Source organism: Sphaerodactylus townsendi, linkage group LG02 (assembly GCF_021028975.2).
Source record: "Sphaerodactylus townsendi isolate TG3544 linkage group LG02, MPM_Stown_v2.3, whole genome shotgun sequence".
NCBI classification, from domain to species: Eukaryota; Metazoa; Chordata; class Lepidosauria; order Squamata; family Sphaerodactylidae; genus Sphaerodactylus; species Sphaerodactylus townsendi.
Genome location: NC_059426.1, coordinates 123,212,091 through 123,226,258, shown reverse-complemented (window position 1 = coordinate 123,226,258; position 14,168 = coordinate 123,212,091). Strand labels below are relative to the sequence as shown.

At 41.3% G+C, this 14,168-nt stretch overlaps 1 protein-coding gene across 2 annotated transcripts in view; it reads right to left on the bottom strand.

Annotated features, from left to right (window-relative positions):
• Window positions 1–14,168, bottom strand: part of ZNF106 (zinc finger protein 106) — a 57,981-nt gene that overhangs the window by 20,534 nt on the left and 23,279 nt on the right. For both annotated transcript variants that reach the window (XM_048484156.1, XM_048484157.1), the window contains exons 5-11: window positions 11,796–13,889; window positions 9,293–9,920; window positions 7,894–7,963; window positions 4,159–4,313; window positions 4,005–4,065; window positions 2,408–2,761; window positions 281–1,031 (exon numbers count right to left, since the gene is read on the bottom strand). In XM_048484156.1, coding sequence (XP_048340113.1) covers window positions 281–1,031; window positions 2,408–2,761; window positions 4,005–4,065; window positions 4,159–4,313; window positions 7,894–7,963; window positions 9,293–9,920; window positions 11,796–13,889 — 4,113 coding nt within the window. The remainder of the gene's footprint in view (window positions 1–280; window positions 1,032–2,407; window positions 2,762–4,004; window positions 4,066–4,158; window positions 4,314–7,893; window positions 7,964–9,292; window positions 9,921–11,795; window positions 13,890–14,168) is intronic.

Sequence of the window (14,168 nt, the reverse complement as noted above, 5' to 3'; positions counted from 1 at the left end):
GGAACAGCCTGGGAGTGAGTGAAGGTCATGGGAAAAGTGAATATTGGGAGAACTCACACATAGCCCTACTGATGGAAGTGCTTACAATTCTATGGGTCCAATCTGGAATTTATAAATCACCTATCTGAATAAAGATGCCAGAGGTGACCTAAAATATTACAGACATTGAGCAATAAGAAGGCAATTAATCAAACAATCAAAAGCCAACAAAATCTATTACAATCCAACGAACAAATTTCTGCAGCACACATCATGCTCACATGCACATTTTTCAACTCACATTCTACCAATGCCATCGCTATAGTTTGTTCCAATCTCACTAGTAGAGCTCACTTCATCATAGCCAGATCGAGACGCTTCTCTTAAAAGCTGCTCTGAGGAACTCAAGGAGTCCCTCTTGGAAGGGCTGTCTGGTTTCTCATCTCCAGACTCTGAAGAAGTAATGGCCACCACTTCAAGAGGAGATTTGGGGACCTCCACAAACTCCAGAGATGTGTCACTATTATTCTCATCCTTCTTCCCGTTTTTCCCCACAGTAGCCTCTGTATCTTCTTGCTTTGGAGGAGTGGATGTCGTAACTTTTTCACCTTTGGACCCCTTTATAGACTTGACTTTCCTGAAAGGTTTTGAGTCACTTATATCCTGTTCTGTGTCACTGTTCTCAGGGACATGAGCGGCTCGCAGTGCTTTCTTTTTCTTTAACTTCTTCTTTTTCTTGCTTAATTTGCAGACTGCCATCTGCTCACGCTGTTCCATGGCCTGTTTGGGATCATTCATAGGGGGTTCAGAAGGGAAGGTTCTGCTCTGAAGGGAACTACTGCATTGTTCTGTGATGGGTTTGTCTGCTGGGTCTTTGTTTTCTTTTGTCTTCACTGAATCTAATGATGGTGAACAACCAGATACTCTGGGGGTCTCCTCATCAGGAAGAGGATCTTGAATATCTTGATTAAGTTGCTGGAAATCAATGAGTCCTGACAGAGACATGGTAGCAGAGATTACAGGGTACAGTGAAGATTTCTGGCTTGCATTTCCTGAAGAAAGAAGATGGGATGTATTTTACCATAATGCTCAACATTTATGCATCCTAATCCCAACTCTCAAAATCAAGCTGTAGTGGCTCAGAACTAGAAAACTTTCTGGTCTGGCCCTCTGAATGGGTGGGAGGGATAAGCCACTCAGGGCCCTCCTCCACTGATGGGAGAATGACAGATTCTAAGATTAAATTCAAGCCCAATCATTTAAGTTGGCAACTAACCCACACACTACAGCCACCATGATAGCAGAGCATGCCGAGAAACCACTGTTGGACGTGGAAAGGTCTGGCCTCTACCTCATCTTTAGGTGCTTTCTGTATGCTAGGCAGTGTTTTCATTTGCTCATCAGCAACACAGAAGTTGTAATAACTTTACTTTTTTGTTCTGAGGATGTGCATGATAATTGATACAAAGCACTTTATACGCTGGAAGCTATGTATAATTTATTAACAACCAGACTTGTTGGCAAATATTTAATCTAGCACTCTTTCTAACAAAGGGATGTAGCCGGGAGAGACTGAAGATACCTGAAAATGGTACCCCCTGAAGTTTCCAAGAGCATTGCTCAAAAGACTCTTCTTCGGTTGCAGGATCAAAAATTACCAGTTAAATTAGCATAATATAATGCAATAAGGAGGGAACTGACTAGGTTGTTTTTCTTCACAACAGTAGTGAATGAACAGGCCCTTCTACACATGAGCTAAAGCAATGACACCCCCTATCTTCCATTACCTTGCTTTAAAAATATTTCCAGTAACAGAATTTAGCCTTGCCTAGAAGTCCTTTGACATGTTGCATTGGCAGTGATCCAGAGCCTGGATGCTCTTCACTGGCCAAAAGAAAATAACCTTAGAAAAGAGGTGCTCTAGAAGCCCCACACCATGCCTCTAAGACAATCTTCTGAATACATAAGCAGCAAAAGAAGCTGACTTAGATTCAGATGTATCAGAAACTATACAACAGAAAAGGGAGGGCTGCTTTTTGCCAACTTCCCACACATTTAGCAAACTTCAGTTCCACCTCATGCTGCTCCTGAGAATTCCCTGATCCCCAGAAACAGCATCAGGGAACATTTTGAACTGCACTGGGAGAAGGAAGACAGGAAATTTCTGCTCTGCTCCCAAAAATACTTTTGAGCAGGCTCCAACCCATAATGTTGACCAGTTTTCTTCAGCAAGCTGGCTATCCGCATCCCACTTCCTTTGCTGTACTTTAGCTCAATTGGAAAAGCAACAGTTGAGCTAAGTCCTACTCTGACCAGAGAATCAAAAATGGTACTAAAGCTAGCTTAGAAATAAGACAGTGTGCATTGCACTCACACAGACACTTGAACAGTACACTTCATCTTCTAAATAACAGTTCAACTAACATACCATCCTGAAACTGAAGTTCTGCTTGTGGAGAACAAAGAGAGTTCTGCAGTGGTGTATTCATATTCTCTTCCCCAGGCTTTGGAGATGCAGGTTCTTGCTTGATTTGAACAGACGAATCAGGAATTGTGATGGCTCCCATGATCCCTGTAGTTTGAAATGTGGGTGGAACGCTTACTTGGATAGGGGCTGCCAAGACAGATGGGGATATTTGGGCTGAGAGGTGTGAAACATTTTCCATAGGAGGAACTAGAAGACCTGGATTAGCATTTAGACCTTGTGTTGGCTGAATCTTGCAGTTTCCTTTTTCACTCAAGCTGTTCGGATAAACTTGCTGTACAGTAGGCTCATATGTTTCTAGAGAAAGAGAAGATCAACAAATGGTGGCATGCAAAGTCAGGGAGAACTGTTTTGGATGCCTCCTTGGAGGAGCTGTGTGCAGAATTTCCTGTTGCCCCTTCAGAGTGCTCATAGCCATAGCACAACACTCAGACCAAAGGGAGATGATCTTATGTTTCTCAATGAATCAAAGCTCAAAGAAGTACAAACAGACCTTTTCAAACTTGTTTCCCTTAGGAAACATTCTTTTTGCAAATCCTGTGATTTCAAGACCCATATCTCCCTTTACTGGTGGAAATTTATCCTTTTTGTGGCTTCCATTTTTTGAGAGATTATTCTTTTAAAAAGAAAACTGAGTACATGTCTTTAGCCTAAGTAACAACCACCTCCCAGATTTAAACAATAAGATATATTTGTATGTTCAAAATGCAGTTTAATATTTTAAAATAATTCATGATGACTCATGATAACAGAATTATGCAATAGCTCTTTCTGCTGTTAAAACTGCATTCAAGGAATGCAAATGACTCCTTTGGGACTGATTAAGAATACTTATGATGCAAGGTTATTTATCTTATAGCAGCAGTGCTGTAGCAATGGTGTAGTGGAGCAGCAGTGGCGTAATGGTTAAGAGCAAGTACATTCTAATCTGGAGGAACCGGGTTTGATTCCCCGCTCTGCCACTTGAGCTGTGGAGGCTTATCTGGGGAATTCAGATTAGCCTGTGCACTCCCACACACGCCAGCTGGGTTACCTTGGGCTAGTCACAGCTTTCCGGAGCTCTCTCAGCTCCATCCACCTCACAGGGTGTTTGTTGTGAGGGGGGAAGGGCAAGGAGATTATAAGCCCCTTTGAGTCTCCTTACAGGAGAAGGGGGGATATAAATCCAAACTCCTCCTCCTCCTCTTCTTCTTCTGAATGGGCCAGGAAATGGACTGTCAAACTGCGTTCTGCCATCTAGTATATTAGATAAATGGGAGCTGCTCTGCAGTCACTCACTTGTGTTGACAAACAGAGTTTCCCTATCAATCCTTGTTCTTGAATCTCATGGAATTTAAAACATTCAGGATCTCTCTGTGAGATGCTGAGTCATGAGCAAGATTTGAACAACCTTTTTTGTTTTTGTTTTCTTTACTTCAGTTAGCATTTGGGAGAGGTTGATAATGAGAGAATCCAGGAAGGGAAAGAACTTTCCCAACATCCAAGCCTTATATGATATGAATGTCAAAGATCAGTAGAACAGCACCACAGGTCCAAGTACCTTGAAGTCCCTGTAGGATCTCAATTCTCTGGCTCCTCAAAGTGCCCATTTCCACAGATATCTAAAGGTACAAAAAGGAATTCCGATCAGGTTTATCATAAGAACCACCTTGAAACTACCAGAACTAGAGCTATTGGAGTTCAGATGTGGTCACCTGTTGTTTGAGTACAAGGAGTCGCTGAACTTCAATATAAGCTGTTTGTAAAGCAGCTCGAGCCTGCAGCAGGCTCGCATCCACACACTGAAATGACTTGCTCAATTCTTCTTCCCTCAGGGAAATAGACAACAACTGGTCTACCTGAGAACGTTCTGGAAAAGAAAAATAAATTACAAGATCTGACTTGGCAAATAGCTTCTTTTAGGACATCTGGAAAATTATCACTGCACTTGGCATAAGACAACTTTCCAAGGCCTGAATATTTAGTGCAAAAAGCTCCACTGCTGCCTCGTGAAAGTGGACTGGTAGACAGAAACTGCACTTAACCGTACCACACTGTTCTCATGAATGGCCCATAGCAACGGAAGGCTGGCTTCTGCTACTTGCTAAGCAAGCATGCCAATGTTATCAAATAGTGGATAACCATGTACATGGTCATCTGATGTTCGCAAAACAATTTTTTTTTGCCTTTTAATTAAGATACAGTCCTCATCTGCACATGATTATTCTTTCATTGATGAGCATGGTATTTATCATTTGGTTCTGGAGGGTTTTCTGGGCTGTGTGGCCGTGGTCTGGTGGATTTTGTTCCTAACGTTTCGCCTGCATCTGTGGCTGGCATCTTCAGAGGTATATCACAGAGAAAAGCCTTTGACAATATTTATCATTTATTTACAAAATGTATATCCTACCATCCTGCCCTTACAAGGGCTGCCAAGGTGACTAACAATCTAAAACATACTGTCAAAAATACCAAGTCCAAGGCATTTTTGGAATGGGTCAGCAAAATACAAAATTACAAAACCCTGGGGTACGAATCCTCACACCTCAGCCTTGGCAGCCGGTATCAGCCTCCTTTCACTGTCCAAGCAGCCAGAAGTCAAGGGGCAAGCTTCAGACTTCCTGGGATTAAAATTAAGATAGTCACCCCCTGCAAAGTAGACCACCTCCTGCGTCAGTTTCACAGAACAACTGACCTGGTAGGTATAACCACATGAGACTGTGTGCTGGAATTAGACTGAAGTCATGTGATGACAAACGCCACAAGACAGTATTAAAGTGATTTCTTAAATTTTTGCAAGAATATTTCAAAAAGAACAATTGGCTGTGAGGATTCAAAATGACAAAAACTAAACCACAAAGGACTAACTTCACAATAAATAGCACTGGTTCAAAATAACAGATGTTACCATTCCCACTGAAATTCTCCTGGCATTCAAAGGCCGCTTTCTGAGCATCAGCTTGTCAGACAGCACGTCTAAGCAGCACTCGATCACAAGGTTCAAAGGTGTATCAAGAAGCCATGGCAAAGACACCAAGAACACTCAAAATTAGGCTGAAAATCCTAAACTTTAGGTGCAGGGGTCTGAATTTGATGCAGCCCAATGCCCAATCAGATCTGTGGCTGGTGATTTCAATAAATCATGTAACCCTATTGCTAGCCAGGTGACCCAGAGGATCAGAGTGAGATAAAATGGTAAGATTTTATATGCATATTAAACTCTCTCATTTCTTACAGATGACAAGGCTCATAAAATCATCTGCTAGTTAACTGGAATGTGGCTCTGCTGTTTTCGACCTTTGAGACTTTAAGGGAGTCAGGGTGGTTAGTGCTTCCTCCCAGCACCTGGTTCTTATCTCCATTGCAAAAGTTATGGTTTTGCTGAGTCTCAAGCACAATTATTTGACACACTTAAACTAAGCTACTGCAAGCCTGAAGCCTGAAAGAACAAATGTTGGACACCGCTGCTGCCTTCAACTGTAGGCCTAACCAGAAATACAAAGAACGTTATCTAATATGACACAAACAGATTCTCCAATATAAACAGCATGATATATTGATAACAAAAATGAAGCCAAATTTGGCTATTTAACTGAATTATATACAAGTTCTGCAAGAACCCCCCCCCCCAAAAAAAAACCTTTAACATTCTTTTAGAGTAAGTGAAAACTTTCAGTCAACAAATCACAAATGAAGAGATTCCCTTGCAGTATCTCTTAAGTTTATGAGGTCCTCCGGAAATTAATAAACAGGGTTGCTATGCAAAATAGAGAAGCCTGTAGCATGTTTAAGAGCTGCCTCACAAAGGTCCAGACAATTCTTTGCCTCATAATAACCTTCCATAGAAAAAGAGTAAGAACCCCATGAAGGTTATTCCAAGTAAAGACCTGTATTGTGTATTCAGTTAAACAGCAAAGTCTGGCTTCATTTTTGTTATTAATATATTATGCTGTTTATATTGGAAAAAACCTGTGTCTTATTAGATTAGGTCCTTTGTATTTCGAGTTAGGCACTATTGTACCATCCCTCCTTTTCTCTATAATTACTCAACAGGCTCTGCAGAACTGTGATGGGGCCCGGGTCTCTTTTGACAAAGTGTTCCACTAGGCCGTGACAAGAGCTGAAAAGGCTCTGGCCCTGGTCAAAGACAGCTGGATATTTTTTCAGGCCAGGGACAACCAAGAAGTTAACATTCATGGAGCACAGTGCTCTCTGGGGAGAATATTTGGAGAGGTGGTTCCATAGATATGAAGGCTGCAGACCACTTAGGGCTTTAAAGGTTAATGTTAGAGCCTTGCATCTGATTTGGTATTCCACTGGAAGCCAATGCAGCTGATGGAGTACTTGCCATGTTGACCCTGTAAGGACCCATGTAGCTGCATTTTGGACCTGTTAGGAGTTTCTGTATCAGCCTCAAGGGCAGCCCTGCAGCTGGGCAGCCCCGCAGAGAATGAGTTACAGTAGTACAGAATCTCCCTAGGGAAAAGGTATCAGAGTTTTGGAGCCATGATGACAAGCATCTCCTAGTTTGCCACCCACCTGATCTCAGAAGGTGGGGGCACCTGAAGCACAACCTCAGAACATGACCATAATGGTCCAGTAGGTTCATAAGGGAATAGGTGGTCCTTCAGATATGTAAGCCATATAGGGCTCTGAAAGTCAAGACCAGTACATTGAATTGTGTTGGAAAACAATTGGAAGCCAGTGAAGGTGGACTGGAGTGATATGCTCCCTCTGACTCACTCCAGACAATATCCTGGTGTTATGTTCTGCACCCACAGAAGGTTCTAAATATTTTCCAAGGGCAGCCTCACATCAAATGCATGTGATCTAATTTAGATGCAACTAGATTATGCACCACGGACCTTTTCTCCTCAGGAAAGGCAAAGCTAGCTAAGCAGTCAAAGTTGGTAAAAGGCACTTTTGGCCACAGCTGCCACCTGCTATAGGCCTGGGTTCAAGAGCATTTGCTGACTATAGACCTGTTCCTTCAAGGGAAATTCAATAACAGGCAGAAGGGTACCATCTTAAATCCTGGGTCTGACCTTTCATCCACAGAAGCCCTTTCATTTTATTGGAATCATGCTTCAGTTTATTAGCCTGCATCCAATCTAAAATTGCCTCCAGTTACCAATTCAGTGTTTCTACTCAGTAAATAATGGGAGTTAGCTTTTACTGCAATTCAGGAAAATTCTGCAGTATAGTTAAAAATTCTTCCCTACTAACATTTTATCATGAAAGATCTAAAATACTAAGAAGAGGAAGAAACAGGAGGAGACATCTTCCCAAAATTTTAAGCTAGAAACAATAATGTATCTTGGGCAGGTCCTGTTTTGCATTTCTAATAATCTATAGATATGGTGTTTGATGTAGGTCATCCAGGGAGAAAAGTAGAGCATAAACATAGAAGCAAATAAATCAATGCAGCTTTATTTCTTACTATCACCTACCTTTTTTGCCTTTAATCTTCCTTCGCTTATTTTTTCTTTCTAGACTTGGGATTTCAGGAGAGGACGCCTCCTGCAAATTAAAATACAAGTATCCCTTATCAGATAAGGTAGGATAATTGTGGTTATGGATAATACAATTTTAGCAGATATCATTGTCTATGAACATAGATTTGGCCAAGTGAAATCTTTAATAGAACATTTTGGAAGTGGAAACTTCCAACAGTACATTTTGAAAGTGGCAACTTAGACCACAGTAAAAAATACACCAGTTTGGCCTTAGGGTTGATGGAGAAATAAACAGTACTGACCAGTTATGACTTTGCACATGAAGATGCTGAAGTAAAGAAAGATGGGCCAAAGTCACTAAAGAAAATGTGTTAAGGGCAGACAATAGAACTACATTTTATTTAAGACATTTTAATGCTGCCTTTCCACCCAATTAATCAGGGTCCACAGGGCAGCAAATATAAACAAAGCATTAAAGCATTTAATTATGAATTTATTCAATTAAAACGCATTAACAAGGGCCAGGATCCTTACTGGAGGTATTCTAGACAAAACAAAAACATATTCCTCTGCTGGCAAAAGACACTAATAAGAGGGAGATATATACATATTCTTGGGGAAAGAATTCCAAAGTTTTGGTGCCGTGATGGAGAAGGCTCTTTCTCAGGTTGTCATCCATCTAGCTTCAGGTTACAGGGGCTACTGAAGCAGGGTTGGTCCCAGGAGTACGGGGCTTTAAAGGTCAATACCAGCACCTTGAATTGAGCCCAGAAACAAACTGGCCTTTTTGGAACCACTGGAAGATTTAAGAGGTTAAAAGTGAAGAACTGGGATGAATTCAGCAGAAAGTCCAGCAACAACAAAGACTAATTTCGGTTTTTATTTCTAATTAGCAGCCCTGAGATTTTAAACTGCCATCTTTTATGTGTTGTATAACTGTTACTATATTTATATTGTAAGCCGCCTTAAGTGCCACAAGGTAAAAAGGCAGATAATAAAAGTTTTAAATAAAGAAATGAAACATCTACAGATCTTCCTGGCTTGGCCCTCCCTCCAGCAGTTCTTTCTGGTCCAGGGAAAATTTATTCCCAGGGCTGGGGTCTTGTGGAGAAAATAACCACACAGGTTGGCAGGCTGCAATGAGGAAGGAGAAAGTGCAAAATTGCTCTCTGATTAATCTTCCATATGCAGAAATGGTAATTTAATGCTCTTTCCCTTGCCCATGTGGCTATTGCTCTGTACAGACCCCACAAGCTTGGGAATAAGCTTCTCTAGAGTTAAAGAGGACTGTGAGAGGGAGGAGAAAGTGGGGATGATCCATAACTATCAGCAAAAAGTGCCAATAGATTGCTGAAACCAACCTACAATGGCTAACAATATTCAGACAACTTACTCCGGTTGCTCTTCGTTTTTTGCCAACTCCCTGGCTGTCATTCTGTTCATTGCCAGATGTATAGCTGCTATCAGTGGCTGCATCGACCGTGCTGGATGTAGAAAGAGTTGAAGCCAAACAGTATCTTTCCCCTGGACTTTCTAGCATATCTTGGCCTTCAAACAGATGTGCTCTGTATTCTGGGCTTCTCTGGATTTCTTTTGCACTACGTGCAGCGAGGCTGCTAACGTCAGGGGGGGTCTGTAAGCTTAGCCTCCTACTATTGGCAATGGAGTCAGTTTTGAATGGTGATGAAGGGAGAGAAGAGGCCTCTTGTTTCACACAAGGCAGAGCATCTGTATACAGTTGGAACTCAGAAGTTGTGCCTTCGGTGACAGAAACTGAACTGGTCTGCCTTTGCTCACTGCCTTTGCTCAATGGGCCATGATTGTCAAAGAAACTGTAAGCAGAAGCTGTCTTCTCTATTGTCACGCTACTTTCAGAGAGGCTACGCTTTCTAATGGGCCCAGGGGAGCCAACGGAGATCCCTTCCCAGTGAAATCCTTCAAGAGGGGTGAGATCAGGCGCCTCACCCAGCCCAAGACCCTCCTGTTCATTTTGGATGAGAGGGACCATCTCAATGCCAAACCTGCAACAGACAAAAGATCAAATGATTAACAATGAACCTTGAACAGTGAACAAAACATCCTGATCAATACACAGCAGTGGTACTACATTTGCTTTCCAAAAAACTGAAACTACACAAATGTATGGAAGAAACCGCAGAGTCCTTTTTGTGAAAGAACATGTAAACAATGCTTTCATTTAATTAATCAGGATATCTAAATGTTGCACAAAGGACAGAAGCAGACTAGACGGCTTTCTGAAGAGTATCTATTTCTTACCAAGGATGGCCAGATTAAATTTACAATACTAAAATCTGCCAATAGTTTATCACCATTCGTACCTTCAGTCTGAACATTAGAAACCTACTGAAGCAAATCTGACTAACTAGGCTTATAGCATTCTACCAGTGTCCTATTTTTTCTGGTTCAAATGCCAAAATTCTGTGTACTGTCAAAGGCTTTCAACTGAAATCAATTGGTTGTTGTGGTTTTTGGGGGCTGTGTGGCCGTGGTCTGGTAGTTTAGCTGCTAATGTTTCACTCATAAACGTTAGGAGCTAAAACTACCAGACCACAGCCACACAGCCCCCAAAACCCACAATAGCCAAGATTCTGTCTTGGAAGTGTGGTAGTTAGGAAGATGCAGCTGAAACTGCAATATCAATATTGAAAACAACCTTGCACATCAATGTCTGTTAAACAACCAATATGAAGCAGTCTCCTCATCCTAAATCCCTTATCCCTCTGCACAAACCTATTTTAAAATAAACTATGTTTAATGCCCTCATCTATGGTTAGTGGGCTGGATCCAGATATGCTGATGCAAGGAGAAAGACTTTTTGAAACATTCCCAGTTCAGGCTGTAACATAAAGCAATCATTTCACCACCAGTTACATTACATTTACACTGCCACCAACTAGATTACCTTTACCTGATGCAGGCCTGGAATTTCCCCAGCTGGAATGTTTTATTCTATTATAACTGGAAAGAACCAATAAAAAGTGTTCAATCCATATACAGGGGGTTCATCATCAGTTTATTACAGTCATAGACCAATACTGGGATTGTAAAGTGCTTTAGTTTACAAGTAAGGCCTTGTCTTTAAAGACAGCAACACAGCAAATACCCCATATAATAAAATATAAATTAATAAAATGACTGAAAGTGAAACAAATGTAGATATTAATTATAAGTACAGAGCTAGAATTATGCTTGGATCCTTAGTGCGGCAGCTGGAGGTCACCGTGTATATGTATAGGTTTTTGTGTGTGTGTTTTTCCCTTCTTTTCATTTAGTGTTGCTACTGGGGGGGGAGAGAGGGGGACTACATTGGGATTTAAAAATATTTTTATGCATGTGCTTTAGAGTTTTATGCATGTGTTATTTATCTAAAATAAATAAAAATTCTTATTATACTGGCACTATTTCCCATATCAGACTAGTTAAAAGTGTATCTTTCCACTGTAAAATGCAAGGTCAGCCACATCTTTCTCCTTCCATACAACATTTTCAACTTTTCACTCTCAACAGTTTTTAAATGTTGAATTTATTTCCTATTTGGATGTCTGTCTGTGGAATGTTATATGCTTCAATCCAGTTCCTAGCATCTTTACCTGCTTTGATTTTGCTCCTTACCACAAAAATGTGATGTATGATCAATCATTTTTTTCAGAAGCCAGAGGGAAGAAAGGCAGAGCCAGGTGTCCCCTTGTTATCCCTTAATCTAATTCAAGCATTATCATTGCTCTTATTTGCTCTTTTTTGCATTTTGCTAGTTTTCTTATGAGTTAATTGTCCTATCTTTTTGTATAGACTGCTTTGACAGCACATATTGAAAAGCAATATATAAACAACCACTGTATGGTAACAACCATATTTAAGGCTGATGGACTACAAACCTTGGTAAACCTTTGCCAAGCTCTTGTTTTTTCTTTGTCACCTGCTGAATGACTTGCTCCCAGTTGACATTTCTACGAGAGACACTAATAATCTGCCTTAAGGTCGGCTTGAGCCCCGATTCCTTCTCTGACTCACTCTTTCGATAGCCGCTAACATTCCGAATGCGCCTTGCACTGTTGAGGTTGGGCTCTGGTAGATGTGCGCCAGTTTTGCTCTTCAAACTGGCACGCCACGTCAAGTCTCTTTGGAGAGAAGCTGGAAAGCCAAGTTTACTCAGTTCAGGGAGGAGAGGACCAGAAGGCTGCCCACCTGCACCTTTTTGTAGCTCGTGATTTAAATGAGCTTCATAGTCTTCCTCTTCAGGATGATCACTTGACTTTGTAATATCTTCCTCCCCGTCCTCTTCCTGGGTTGCTTTCAAGTCACCATCTAAGTTGTGTTGACAGTGTAAGAGGTATTCTACGGACTCCATTTGGAATTCAGAAGAGTTTTTGTCAATATGACCTGATTCTCCTGGGGGATGAACATTTTTTGTTGCAGTATTGTCAGTTTCTCTGGGTTCATGGGATGAACAAATATTTGATGGGGCACTTTTGGTTCCTGCTATGTCTCTGTAACTCTCTTCCTCCAACCTATCTACCTGGGACTCAAGCAGGGAATGTACAGGTCCCACAGTACTCCATTCTTGATTTCCACGACTTATTGTATAAGGGCTCAAGGGAGCAGTTGGCAAAGAATGGCTACTCTTCAGTTCTTGTTCGGCTTTCCATAATACATCACTTAGGCTTTCACTGTTGTCTAACACATTTCTGATGCCTTCCGAATCATTATATTCATTGTTCAGCCTAGATTCATAAGAGGAAGAACTATTAGCTTCTATGTCTAAAGCATTCAGCTGACTCTGACACTCTCCAGAGGATAATAAAAGCTGTACATGTTTCAAGAGATTATTTGGGCTCCTCTTTTGAGAAGATGGCTTTAAATCTGGAATAGCAAGAAGTGGAGACTTCAGGGATGGCATCCTGTGGCCTCTGCTTTCTGCTTGGTCTGATTTTTTTCCACTGGTGCATTCAGTAGGCTCTCTGCATGGCACAGGTTTGTAGGATGCTTTTTTTGAACTGGAGGATACTGAAAAACTTTCTTCCCATTTTTTAAATTTTGGGTCATTGGTTTTAGGATCTGTCCATTTTGGAGTTGAGGATGATGACAGACAGGCAGAATCTGCTTTCTCTGGTACTTTATTCACATTCTTATCAGACAATGGAGGCAGTTCTACAGTTTTCTGAGAGGGATACGGAGCCCAACGACTTGCCTTTTCTCGAGAAGGGCTGCTGCACTTTCCATTTATTTTAGAGGCCTTGCCGTCTGGCTGAACAGAAGTACTAAAATTCAGTAACCCATCCGAAGGAAGCTGATCACTAGTGAAATCCAATAAGCTATCCCTACTGTCATTTTCATTCATGTGGCCTATATAAGGGACCCCAGATCCATTATCTTGCCACTGCCAGGCATACATTTCTCCACTAAATTTATCTTGTATATTCTTGCTTTGAAACCAGGGAACCTCCAAATTGTCTATTTGAAAGTTACAATTTGCAGTTCTATTTCTTGCAAAATTCCAGCCACCTCCACTTTGCTGACCTAGTTTCCAGTTACCTCCAGAGCTTTTGGACTGCCAATTTGAAAAACTACTTTTCCCTTCAGAATTCCAGTTGGGATTTCTTCCTCTGCCACCATGATGCCAACCTGATGGCTTACCTCCAGAATTCTGATGCCAGGCACCTCCAGTATTCCCATAGTTATGATATCGATTTGAAGGCACTCCGGGATTATTTTGATGCCACCCAGGCCTTCCTCGCTGGCTGCCAAGATGCCTGTTATTTGGGTTCCTTGAAGAATGTGCAAATTTGCCTTGCCTAGAATTTAAGAAGCCATCATTTTCCCATTTCCAGTCTCTTGGAGGTGGCCCACGATGGTACCGTGAGGAAGAATCATAGGGTTCTCTGTCTTGATAAGTTCTATCATCTTCCCGTCTTTGTGTTCTTCTGTCTTCAGTTTCAGTTTCATGGTTCCCATGGCAAGCTTCACTTGTCCTATAAAGACACAAACTTTTTTTTAAAATTTAGTGACTATTCCCAATTCACTCTCAGTAAGTGTTCACTTTTTTAAAAAAGTGAAAAGATTAAATCAAATCTCTCTGACTGATGTAAATCTGCATTTTGTTACTTGTTTGCTAATGACAAACAGGAATTGTTGCCTGGGCCATAGAAATCCAACCTGGCTGAGTGAAGTCCTAGGGAAGCAGCCTGGACAAGCTTTTTATTGAGCATCTCCATCTACTGCTTATTAGTTTCATTTAAAACTCTGCAGCC